At 45.6% G+C, this 12,784-nt stretch overlaps 1 protein-coding gene and 1 non-coding gene across 2 annotated transcripts; one reads left to right on the top strand and one right to left on the bottom strand.

The window, feature by feature from the left end:
- The first annotated feature begins 3,420 nt into the window (after positions 1 to 3,420).
- On the top strand, positions 3,421 to 3,503 carry LOC117851080 (small nucleolar RNA snoR77Y). Its single transcript, XR_004639446.1, has one exon. It is a non-coding gene; the product is annotated as a small nucleolar RNA snoR77Y (small nucleolar RNA).
- A 3,096-nt stretch (positions 3,504 to 6,599) lies between these two features.
- Positions 6,600 to 9,309, bottom strand: LOC117846998 (subtilisin-like protease SBT3). Its single transcript, XM_034728131.2, has one exon. It carries the CDS (start codon positions 9,124 to 9,126, stop codon positions 6,838 to 6,840), a length of 2,289 nt encoding a protein of 762 aa, XP_034584022.1. The 5' UTR covers positions 9,127 to 9,309; the 3' UTR covers positions 6,600 to 6,837.
- Positions 9,310 to 12,784: the final 3,475 nt, after the last annotated feature.

Raw genomic sequence — 12,784 nt, 5'->3', positions numbered from 1 at the left:
TGATTGGCAAACATTTTAGAGGATTTATTAAATGGAGATCTGTCATATAGCTGAGCTTGAGCCACAACCAAGATCATCTGTGACGTTTGGTTTGTCTACTTGTCAACGAAACTTTCGCTACTGAAAATCATTCTGTATGCTCAGATGCAGTGCCCAGGAAGGATAGGATCAATGCTACAACGAGATAGGGATATTGATAAGGATGTTAGTCGTAGAATCAAAGCGGGGTGGATGAAGTGGCGGGGTGGATGAAGTGGCGCCAAGCATCAGGAATTTTATATGACAAGAGGGTACCATTGAAGCTAAAAAGCAAGTTTTATAGGACGATGATTAGACTTGCAATGATGTATGGTGCAGAATGTTAGCCTAATAAAGACGACATGTCCAGCAGATAAGTGTTGCGGAAATGCGTATGTTGCGTTGGATTTGTGGTCATACGAGAAGGGATCGAATCTGGAATAAGGATATATGTGATAAGTTAGGGGTAGCACCAATTGAAGAAAAGCTTATCCAACACCGACTGAGATGGTTTGGACATGTCCAACAAAAGCCTCTTGAGGCACATGTGAAGAGAGGTAGAGGAAGACCAAAATTGACATAGAAAGAGGCAATAAAAGGATATTTGAAGGGATAGAATATACCTAAAGACTTAGCCTAAATAAGAGTGCTTGGAAAACAACTTTTCATATGCTCGAACCCTGATTTGTGGCTCTTGTTGGGTTTCAACTTTAGTATAAAAGGCTATATTGTTGTTGTAGATCTTGACGAGCTATACTTGTCTGAATTTTTTTGAAAGCTCTAGTTAACTGGTTTGTTTGTAAGCATAGACTTGGAATAGATATATGATTTTTATAGGGAAAAGTTAAAGGTCACTCGGGTATTTCTTCCATCCTCAGCACCCGAATTTCTGTCCGTCCGATCGTTTCTGTCTGTCATCTATGTCCGTGTGATGCTCTGTTATCTGCTCTGTCTCCGTGGCTCTTTGCATTATTTTTGCTGCTGACAATCTGGGACAGACTATTCGATGGCTTCAGTCTGGACTTTGGAGCTTCTCTCTTCATTTTCCTCATCGTTGTCACTAGAGTGAAGAAGCAAGGCGCTCCAAGGGTTCATCGATTCCTCCACTCAATATGTGTGTTATTAGTTGATTTGCCACCGAATCCCTTGTCCTCCCTTATCAGCCCCAGTAGATCTGATTTTTTGCATAGGATTTTTCTAAGGAGCGATGTTACAGTAGGTACCCGAAGATTTTTGCATCATCCGTGTGTCTAGCCCTTTGATTTGCTCTTTTGCTCAAATTTTCATTTGAAATGTGGCTGAATTTGTGATTGGGTAATACAGTAGGGTTGCAGAACATTTTGGTAGGGGATTTTGGGGCTTCACTAGGAATGTTGTTCTATGGCATTTTGGAGGAGCAGCTAAATAACTAATTTTTTATTTAGGTTTTGATTTGCTTGTTCTCAGTTCTGTATGACTAGATCTGCTTGGTTCACAATTTGATTTGTCAAATTAGGGTTTGATATTTTGTTTTGTTTCATAAGAAATCCGCTGATTTTTTCCTCTTCCAACCATTTCATTCTTGTTTCATTCTCATATGTGAACAACAGTCCCCTAAATACGTGTTTCCAAGTGGTTGGAAACTGAAGTTTGATTTTTCTTTTGAAGTATGAACACATACAGGAGTTCTCACAGAACCAAGGCATCAGTAAAACAATATCCCTATTCCTCGTCATAGATAGATGTTTTATTTTTTATTACTTCTTATGACTTACTCTTTACTTTGAAGTGATGGTTAGTTGATTAATTAGCTAATTAAGCTGTTGGGAAGATATATATAGTGAACCAAGTCCACCTACCTAACTGGTCAGTATCGAACTACCCAATTTATGCAATACATAGTTGGATATAAGATGTAAATTTTGCTTTACTTGTTCAGGTAACTAGTTGTAGGTTCTGATGCTGACCAAATTAGCGTGTCCAAAATTGGTGCCATTTGTAAGTTAAAATCCTAAGTTTGTTTCTCAGGTTTCTTATGTATTGGAATTGTAGTGTGTATATGGTTAGATGCTTCAGTTTCTTATATACTCCACTTAATTTAGCCAATTTTTTCACATGAACATAAGTTAATACTAGTTGTTTTTATCTCCACCTTTATATTTTGTGGGTTTGTGATATTCCTCAAAACTTTGAGCTTTTATAATTCGTAGAATTTTTTTTTCTAAATTTTGTACATCTATCATTTACGGCATTTCACTATCCACCCAAAACTTTGAAAATCTTTAGTACCAAACAGCTATTTCGATTTATTTTTCATATTTTGGCTCAGCATCTATAGAATTTACCTAAACCTATTTGTTAGTGTATCACTTGCTTATCTTAGAGTTTTGGAACGAGAAATGCATCATATGCTGATAGGGGTAGCAAGTAGTACATGATTTTTTTTGTGTATTTGAGGTTACATATTATGTTCCTCCTGTATGTTATGAGCGAATGTTGTATTCCTCCACTTCTTCTATGTGTTTAGCATTTTATATTTTTTAATAGTTCTTGAATTGGTAGTATTTTGCAACCTAGTCTGATCTATAACTCCTCCTAAACACAATTTACTATTATATACATTTAGGCTCCAACACAGTACAGGTGAATTGTTTTTACAATGAATTTGTTGCTGTCAATATGGTATTCCCACATTGTAATTTAATATGTTTAATTTTGAATTCCATTTTAGTCATTGTTTCATTGATTATGCTTGGCAATTTTATGTTTCATCTTATTCCCCTTCTAGATCTCCACTACGAGTTTGGCTGACTCTGTATGATATCAATTTAATCGCTAATTTTGTGTGACTTGCAATTTTAGGCTGTAGAATCATAGTTACGTTTAGGTCAGGCGATTTTACTCTTCCTCCCACATCTCTTAGTACAAATCATTTAATCTTCCTTTTCGTTCTCTAATGCAATATAGAAATTTTTCATATTGAGCGCTACATCAGTTTATTTCATTATGCCTTATGAAACAAAATCTTAATTCTTAACTAACAAATCTTTTTTTCTCCCTATGACCTTTTTCATATAGATTTTTCTTGGCACGAACAGTCTATCGGGTTTCAGGTACATTCTTAAAAATCTTATCTGGTAAATATGCTCATATACATCGTATTTACTATCGTGCGATTGAAGCAGACCGCTATGCATATGAATCCATGATATCTTTTAGTTTGTCCTTTGTAGCTGAATCGAATAGCTTCTATGTATCTTTCATGTATTAGAGGATGTATCTTTCCATTACAAGTTTAAACTTTTAATAATTCCCCTTGAAATCTCATTGTGTTAGAGTTCCCTTGGTCTTTTGTACATGTTTAAGCATTTATGCAAGTTTAGACTCAATTCATTACCATTGTTGACATGAACACTGCAGTAGAAGCTTATGAAGATTAGCTATACATCTGGAATTACTATCAGATTTACGTGTGATGCCAATTGTATGGTTTCCTAAGGTTTAATCATTACTCATATTAGATACATCTTGTACATTTATCATGTATATGTCATCTTAGGTAATCCTACTTCTAGTGATAGTTCTGCTATATAGTTCAAGTCATCACATTTTATTTGGGTATACTTGTACAGTTCTATTATCTTAGATTATCCATATTTCTGACTATGCTACACTATTATTTTCTACAGTTACAGTTTAGAATAATCATAATTACAGTGATATTTCACTATAATTCATATACGATGTACATGTAATAGTTCACTATGTATTTTCATATGCCTATTTATCATTTGTATCTGAGGGCTTTCATTCATCACCCAAACTATCTGCCATTTGACAGGTCATAGAAATAATATGAACATTTGACATTTGCAATTTGGTATTTTTCTCTTTTTGATTTTCATATTTCTTTGCATATGGCTGGTTCGTCACGAGGCCTCTAAATTTGTAATTTGACTGGCCATAGAAAACATCCATCAAATCTGGTATTTTTTATGATTTTTACATAATCCTTTGCATATGCTGGGGTTCTCTAGGAGTCCGCTCACTTTACAATTTGACTGACCATAGAAAGCATCTGCCAAATCTGGTATTTTTCTATTCTTTTTCCATAATCCATTGCACGTGTTGGGGTTCGCTAGGAGCCCACTCATTTTTCAATTTGACTGACCATGGAAAATCTGGTTCGGTATTTCTACTTTGTATGCTGGATAGGTAATTATGAAAAAGACATATTACATATACAGTTCAGTCCATATATGTTCATCTCATCATCTGGCAACTCTTTTCTCTGATTTGTTCCCTGCATCCATTTTTTAGGATTCTTTGTGTCTAAATGCATTATCCAAAGTAAGTAGAATTCATATATAGTTCAAGTGTGCTAAATTTACATGGACATCCTCATTGTCATTTGTATTGTATACATATGTAATTTGTGTTCATGTATGTAGATATCCACGTGACTAGGGTTAAGATGCTTTTCTTTGCGTTCCTGAGCCGATCTGCTTTTCAATTCTGGAGCTGTGCGTCCTTCTTCTTAGCAGCCAAGTTTAGTTTTTTTTTCTATTTATGCCCTCCTGTTTCACGTGAGTTCTCTGTTAGCTTGATTTTTTGGCTTGATTTGTTTGATACATAATATTCTTTTCAACATGGGTCTTTAATGTTAAGAGTTCAATTTGGGCATATCTTATGACATTGGTTTCGTTTATTTTGTTTCAATTTCAATTGGAGGCCCATCATCGATACGGATCTTAGTTAATTAGGCCTAGTTTTTGACCCATTTCTTGTATTTTCCAGGGAAATCTGATGATCGGTCGCATTTCCGGGTGTGAAATCGGATGAACATCTCCACCTCTTCTATTGACGGGCCACTTTACTGCCTCCATTTGTATTTCTACCCCCTCTTCCCTCTGTTGTCTTAATTGCTTCTCCACTTTCTCATCTCTACATTTGATATTTCTGCTGTTGGTAGAAGTCGGAGAGGAGAAACTGCAGAGGCCGGAGAACTTAAGGTATGGTCTCGATTCATTTCTCTTCTTTCGTATGTTGAACTGAACATTCATTTTGTTTTGACAACCCTACAAACTCAGTTTCTTCATTGGATCATCTTGTTTCTTTTGATTCTTGCAATGAACTGCACAATTTGGCATGCCCTTTTTTCATTAACTTCCATGTTCATCACCTATATATTTTCTCTACTAAAATAGTTAATTCTAGCAACATGATGTATAGTTTTCCCCTTATTTTTTAGCGCTATTTCTTGTTCTTTCTTTCTAAATTCTAAATCTGCATTATTTGTTCAATTTTCCAGGTACCGTGACTGCAAGATGGCTATGATCTCCAAGGTACTATCATTATTGATTCAAATGGTTATTTTTCTCATAGAAAAATTGTTATGATTTCTGTACATAAAGTATTTTCCTTATCTAGGTATCTTGATATTTTCCACTAAGAACATGACCCATAACTATAATAGAATATATGCAACTATGAAGGTAGTTATCACTAAATTGTTCCTATTCTCAATGATAACCCAATTTATTTAAATATCATATACTATATCATCTATATATGTGTGCTACAACAAAACGCATTTGTTTATAGTGCTTTAATTATTGTAAAATGTATAACTTTGTTGTGTAAATATCTGTTTGCATTTGAGGGGTTGCAAACTTGCCTAAAAATATTTGTAATTTTACTAACTGTAGAAAAAATCTGTAGGTTGGTTTTGCATTTGAGGGGTTGCACACTTGTCCAAAATATTTGTTATCTTACTAACTATAGAAAAAAAATCTGTAGGTTGGATTTGAATTTGAGAGGTTGCACACTTACCTAAAATATTTGTTATTTTACTAACTATAGAAAAAATATGTGCATCTGTTTATTTTGGATATTTTTGGACTATTTTTTGAGCTGAGTTATCTCTGTATGAGTCTGTTCTTTAAGGTTATTCTTTAGCTTTTGTTTGAATTAATTCTTTACAATTTCATCTTTTGTCTGCTTGATGCTTGTTCTAAATTGTGTTAAAAAAAATTTCTTATTGACTGCAGAAACGTCGTTTTTGTTAGAAGGCCTTTGTTAGGCATGATCTTTGTTAGGCACGATGTTCAGATAACCAGGGATGACATGACTTATCTCGGTATGAAGAAGGTGTTCAGGAATGTCTTGTTCTAGCTTGGTCAGCTACTGATGCAGAACATGTTCATGACCATAGTCCGTGCTCTTGACAAGGATTTTTTTAGATTGTTTTGGTTCGATTTGTGACATGGTTGGGTTTGGCTTGCCTTGTACTAAGATATGATTTGGGGATCATACTATACTAGGGATTGATTTGGGGATCGATTTGTCCCCTAAAGGCTGTCGCCGGTGCAGACCATAAGGTTTATGTTGTTTGGGTTTTTTGGGGGGTACAGAAGTAGTAGCGTGCAATCGGTGTGCAGCAGAGTTGTCTAACTATTGGTGGTGTCCTTCTGTTCGTGGAAATTTTTGTGTTCTTTGACAGTTTGTTGTCACATTTGCAGATTTTGCCAATTTTTGTTTGTCACATCTCATAATGGCTGATTATATAAAATAATTTGTTTGGCGATCAGTTTTGTATCTACTCAGATCAATATAAGTGTACCATTATTGTTTGTAGAACACCTTTTTGGCCTACTATGCCTTTTTAATGTGCACCATTAGATTTAAATCTAATGCTGGTAAAATCGTGTGCCAAGTCCTATTGCAGCACCCGATTATTTGTGTCCTGGCCAATCGTGTGTTTTGGCCAATCAAAACACCCGAGTGTTGAAGCCTCCTAAAATACCCGGGTACCACATAGACAGTCCGTACGCACGGATCCTAAAGCAGCTGTGATCTCGCGGTGGTTGCAACGATCGGACTTCTCACTGTGTACTTGCCGGCGTCGTCCACCCACGTCAACGATCCTTGCAGCACATCGCCGGTGTTGCTATTCATCTGCCCCCGGATCACGAGCGTGTACTTCTGCTTCTCGTTCTTGCCGTTGAAGACCAACCTGTCCGGAGTCACGGCCACCGTCAACCCCTTCAGGCCAACAACTTTGGCGCTGTAGCTCGCCGGCACGCCGCCCACGTTGGTCACAGTCCTAGTGAAAGTGAACGTCCTCTCGCCCGCGCCGCTGCCGTCCGGGTTGAATAACGCTATGAACGACGGGTAGTTGAGGTCGAGGGACGCGCCGGCGCAGTCCACGGCGTAGGACGACGACGTCTGCGCGACGGTCCTGATCTGCTCCGCGGTGAAGTTCATGGCGCACATGAGCTTCACGTAGTCCTCCGGCGCGGCGTCGTAGACCAGCCCCGGGTCCACGGCGCGGCTCGGGTCGATGTGGCCGGAGCCCATCGCCAGCGGCGACGCCGGGTGGTTGCGGTTGCCCATGTCCTTTATGGACGCCCCGGTGTTGTCCAGCGCGCTGGCCGTCGTCATCATCGCCGACCGCACCATGGCCGGGCTCCACTCCGGGTGCACGGCCCTGATCAGCGCGGCGAGCCCCGACGCGTGCGGGCACGCCATGGACGTCCCGGAGATGATGTTGAACCGGCTGTACAGCTGCTGCGACCCAACGGTGGCGACGCTGATGTTCTCCGCCCAAGATGCCAGTATAAGCGAGCCCGGCGCCATCACGTCGGGCTTGAGCACCGTCGGGCAGCTCCCCGACGGGCCGCGCGACGTGTACGTCGCCACAACCGGCGCCGGCTTGGTGCCCAGGATGGTCACCTCGAACTTTACCGCGGCCCTGGGCGCCTTGCTGCTTCGTATGTATTGGAGCAGCAGGGGCCCGTGCTGCGGGCTCAGGATGACGCCCGGGAAGGAGAATTGCTCGTAGAGCTCCCGGAACGAGTCGTTGGACAGCAAGAGCCCCGCCCGCACCTTGGCTTCCTGCAGCGCGGAAACGGCGTCGTCCAGGGAGTCGGGTTCGCAGAGCACGACCTTGTCGCGGTTCTTGGCGAGAGCGGTGGAGTTGTCGCACGCGTCGAGGAAGACGATCCCGGCGGCCGCGAGCGAGGTCGGGCCGCCCGGGTACAGTGACTCGCCGATGACGGTCGTGCCGTCGCCGAGCGTCACGACGCCGGAGAACTCCCGGTCCACCGTTCCCGACGCGACGGTGAGCGTCCACGGCGTGCCATTGTGGAGGAATCCGAGTTCGGGGCCGTCGTTGCCCGCCGAGGTCGACACGAACACGCCCCGCTGCATCGCGGCGAATGAACCTATGGCGATCGGGTCCTTGTAGAGGGGGACGCCGTTCTGGCCGAGGGAGAGGGAGATGACGTCGACGCCGTCGGCGATTGCCTGGTCAATGGCGGCGAGTATGTCGGACGGGTACGTGCCCTCGTCCCACAGGGCCTTGTACACGGCCACCCTGGCTCGAGGCGCCATGCCCCGCGCGGTGCCCGCGGCGTACCCGAAGAAGGACGCGCCCGGCACCGGCGAGCCGGCGGCCGTGGACGAGGTGTGCGTGCCGTGGCCTTCGGAGTCGCGCGGGGAGTTAACGGCGATGGTCACGTTCTGGCTGGCAATGAGGCCCTTGTTGAACTTGCGTGCGCCGATGAGCTTCCGGTTGCACGCCTTGGAGCCGTCGAACGCCGTGCCGGACTCGCAGGCGCCCTTCCACCGCGCCGGCACCGGCGGGAGTCCGTCATCGCGGAAGCTCGCGCTCTCGGGCCACACGCCGGTGTCCACCACGCCGACGATGACGCCGTCGCCGTAGCCGGCCGCCTCCCACAGGCCCCCCTGCGCGCTGACGCCGAGGAACTCGGGAGTGTGCGTCGTGTCGCGGGTCACCGCCCTGGGGTCGTCGCGGTAGCACGACACGAACCCGCGCGAGCGCCTGAGAGACTCCAGCTCCTCGGTGCGGAGCCGCGCGGCGAACCCGTGCGCCGCGTGGTCGTAGACGTAGTACATGTCGGCGCCCGGGGCGGCCGCGGAGAGCGTGGACTCGTACCACCGCTGGTGGCTCGAGAACGCCCTCGGCATCGCCGACTTGTCCATGTGCACAATGTACGACTCCGTCTCGGCCGACGCGGCCGGCACGCGCAGCATTGCCAGTAAGCACACCAACGCCAGGAGCCACGGCCACGCCATGCAACGAAGCGTTGCTACGATGGCCGCCATTCCGGCGCGTTCGTTAGAGAGAGAGAGAGAGAGAGAGAGAGTTGTGAGTGAGAGAGAGAGAGACGCTGCGACGGCGTGCCCGGGCTATATTAACGACGGGATGGACACGCACGTCATGTAGCGCATGCATGATTGGGCAGTGGATGCCCGCCCGATCGATTCGGTGGTTGCGTAGTCCCTGTTGGGGGACACGCCGGCGCGTGCGAGGCTAGCGGAATGGGCACCCGTGTCGTGTGCTTCGGCTATAGCTCCGGGCGAATTGCGAGCCGAACCACGCGGTGGTGCTGGACGATGTGTCGTGTACTGCGGACCCGCACAATTGTGAGAGCTACTTTGCAAGTGTATGATAGTGTATCGCGCAGCTACCGCCGTGTATGGCCTTCTCGTTGGCAATGGCACATTCCTATGATCACAAGGCAACAAATGTCTGTTATTTAACTGTAGATTCTGCTCGAGAGGTAGACTAGTAGTAGTCTCGAATCTTGACAGCATGATGAAGCAGTGGTTACATCTTGCGTCTAGATCGAGCGGCGCCGATAGAACATGGAACAAGCTCGTAATCACGAAGCGTGTTCCCATGCGCAACTATCAAAATCGAAGAATATCCAAACGGACAGCGTGTCAGCAACTCGAACATTGGGGTGCACTCCTCATCAGGAACTTGCTAATTAAAACGAAAAGGACAGCAGTCTTACAGGAATCACACGAACACTGAATTGAACATGCCCTCTTAATCTCAACAAAAAGAACTCTAAAATAATCCCCTCAAAACTTAAAGACTTGATTGGGGTACCAAGTACCGTCCTCGTGGACTGTCGGTGGTTCAGATCAGATATGTTCAGCTATATTCTCTTTTGTCCTTTCTCAGGATTCTGAAACCGGACAGCGACGGCTAACCCAATAGAAACCGATGCATGGTAAGTCCTTGATAACCCGCCCGATTTGTCGATTGGCCGGCAGCCATGCGTGCCAGTAGGTAGTCAGTAGCATCTCGCATGCATTCACTGCTCAAAGACATGGACCACGAGAACATCCAAGGAAACCGCGCGAGGACCCCCAGTCAGGCCATCGATCGCGTCGCGTATGTGATAATGCAAACGATGATTGGTCATTAGACGGAGCTATAGCCGGATATATACTGCTCGCCACGAATTAGATCCCAGGCGCAAATCCGAAGGATGGACGGATACAGCGACGCGCCACCAGTTCGAGCTTTTGTTCGATCGGGAACGGGATAGGCGAAGCAAAAGCCGTTTCGTGGCCACTGACTCGGCACTGCGCTAGCTGCTGCTTGTGGCGTGGCAAGCTAGCTAGATGCGGGTGCCGGCAAGTGCTCGGCGCTTGAGTGCGCGCACCGTGTGACGGTGGTGTGGCCGGCCGGCCGGTGACGCTTACGCGACAGGGGCGCCCGCATTCACCGGCTGTGCGCTGGCGGGCCGGCGGCGATGATTTCCTTCCTCTCTCCCGTCGATCGTTTGACCCGGCCGGCGGCGCTGTGCGGTGCGTGGCGTGGCGCCGGTGCGGGTGCGCAACCACGATGGCTGGTGGAGCCTCGGCGTCTGCAGTGCCCGCGCCCGCACGGCACAGGTCAATCGTCCGTCGTGCGGCCGGGACGTTTTCTGGCAGCAGTGTCATGGGTCGTTAGTCGTTACTCGATATCGGTAGTACGACCATGGTATCCGATTAATTGGCAACAGCTAGCTGGCCGGCGTGCGCTGTCGTGGAGTTTGACGTGATTAATTGGCAGCGGGATGGCTGATGGTGAGAACCGCTGAGCACAGGCAGCTGACGCCGACGCACGGAAAGTCAAATTCAGGCAGCGTACGTTTGGTTTTCTGGATAAAATTCAGGTGACCGGCAGGCAGGCTTCTCTCAGTTTCTCTCCAATTCAGGAGCAGAATCCTCCCCGGCAGGCCTCCATTCCACGTCCTCCTGGGCCAGACCAGCCAACCTCGAGCTTTTCGTTGCTCCGGGAGCCCACTCTCCCCTTGCCCGGAACGATTTTGGGCTCTCACATTCTCGGCCTGCTGGACCAGCAACAACAGCCGCACTGCCGCAGACGGATGGGCACGCCGCCACGTTGGTTTCGACGCTGCGGCGCGCGGGGCGCGAACCGTGTCAGCGCGCACTCGATCTTGATGCGGCGCTGGAAGAACTCCACCGATCAGTTGACCAATTTAACGGCGCATCAAGCAAACAAAGATACAAGTAGCAGTAGGCGCATAGCGAAAATTCAGGTTCGTTTCTTTTATTGAACGGCCGCAGAACGGGAGAAGGCCGTTCCTCTCGCGCGCTCACCCAGCAGGTTGTCGCAATAGTCACGGGCCGAATATAGGCACCTTCTCGTACCGGTGAATGCAGGGAACCCCGGCCTTCTCGGGGACGAAGACGACGCCCTCGCCGAGCTTGAGGAAGTCGGCGCCGGACGGGAGAGCGCCGCCTTTGCTTGCTTCCTTTGCGGTTGCGGCGTTCCGTTCGCTCAGAGTGCGAGCGGCACTCGCCGATGACACGGCCATCGTGGCCACAAGGACGAAGGCTGCAGCGGCAACGGTGGAGGAGCGCGCCATTTGAGTTCCCTTGATCTCGAGGATCTGTTGTGCACTACTTGTGCTTGTTGGTCAGGAATTTATATATAGGTGCAGGGATGCATGCCTGTGTTTTTGGTAGAGTAATTTCAACTGGGGGTAACAGGTGAAGGCTTTTAAGTGCAACTGGGAATAATCAACGTTGAGGAGTTACACTTGACGCCCCTTTTGCGCCATCAAACTGCTGCAGTTTAATGATGTAGGAGTATCATTAACCGCAAAATGAACTGCATCAAGCGAATACCTCTATGTCATTATATATTTATATTGCACCAAGAATACTACAGCACCGTACCCACATAGAAAAAAAACAAGAGCACCTTACCACAAGTCCACAACAATGTTCTTCGCTTTACTTTTTATCCTAAGTCAAAATTCTCTAACTTTGACTAAATTGTAGGTCATTTTGACCTTTTTCAGGTTCATAATTTTTTCTATGCAACTAAATATATATATCGAGATACATATATAATAAAAATTATGTAATTAAAAAATCAAAACGGCCTATAATTTGAAACGGAGGGAGTATGAAAATACCAAATAAATGTATTATATAAGCACATATTTAATGATAGATTTAATGAAATTAATTTGAAGTTGTACATGTTGATGTTTTTTCACTAAAGTTAGAGATATCTAACTTAAGATAAAGACAAAATGAACTATCATTTAGAACATAGGGGGTAGGCTCTATCTTTTTTAAGCAAGGGAATACTACAACGACATGGCAATCACAATTGATTAGCACGCAACATGAGGGCATCTGCCTCGAGCAGTCGAGCATCAGAAGGAACCGCGCTGCAAGGCTGAAAGGACATCACCTTATTCGTGACTCGATGACTCGATTCCACCGTATGCAGCCTGACAGGCAAATCTGTTGATGCAAAACATGACCAAAAGAGTACCGGTGCAGGCAGGTCCGTACCTACGTTTTTTTGGCCTGGTGCAAAACATAAAGTGGGGCTTATATTTATAAAATGTAAATAGCCAAAGTGCACGTAGACTTTTTCATGTAATATCATAAGCATTCGCACAAAATGATTAAATGACGAACCTTAGTTACTGATACCTTC

This window comes from Setaria viridis, chromosome 3, assembly GCF_005286985.2.
Source record: "Setaria viridis chromosome 3, Setaria_viridis_v4.0, whole genome shotgun sequence".
NCBI lineage: Eukaryota > Viridiplantae > Streptophyta > Magnoliopsida > Poales > Poaceae > Setaria > Setaria viridis.
Note: the sequence above shows the minus strand (reverse complement) of the source record. Positions and strands in the feature narration are given on the sequence as shown.

What these genes read in the sequence shown, in the direction of transcription:
- LOC117846998 (XM_034728131.2), bottom strand. Translation starts at nt 9,126, where the DNA reads ATGGCGGCCATCGTAGCAACGCTTCGTTGCATGGCGTGGCCGTGGCTC.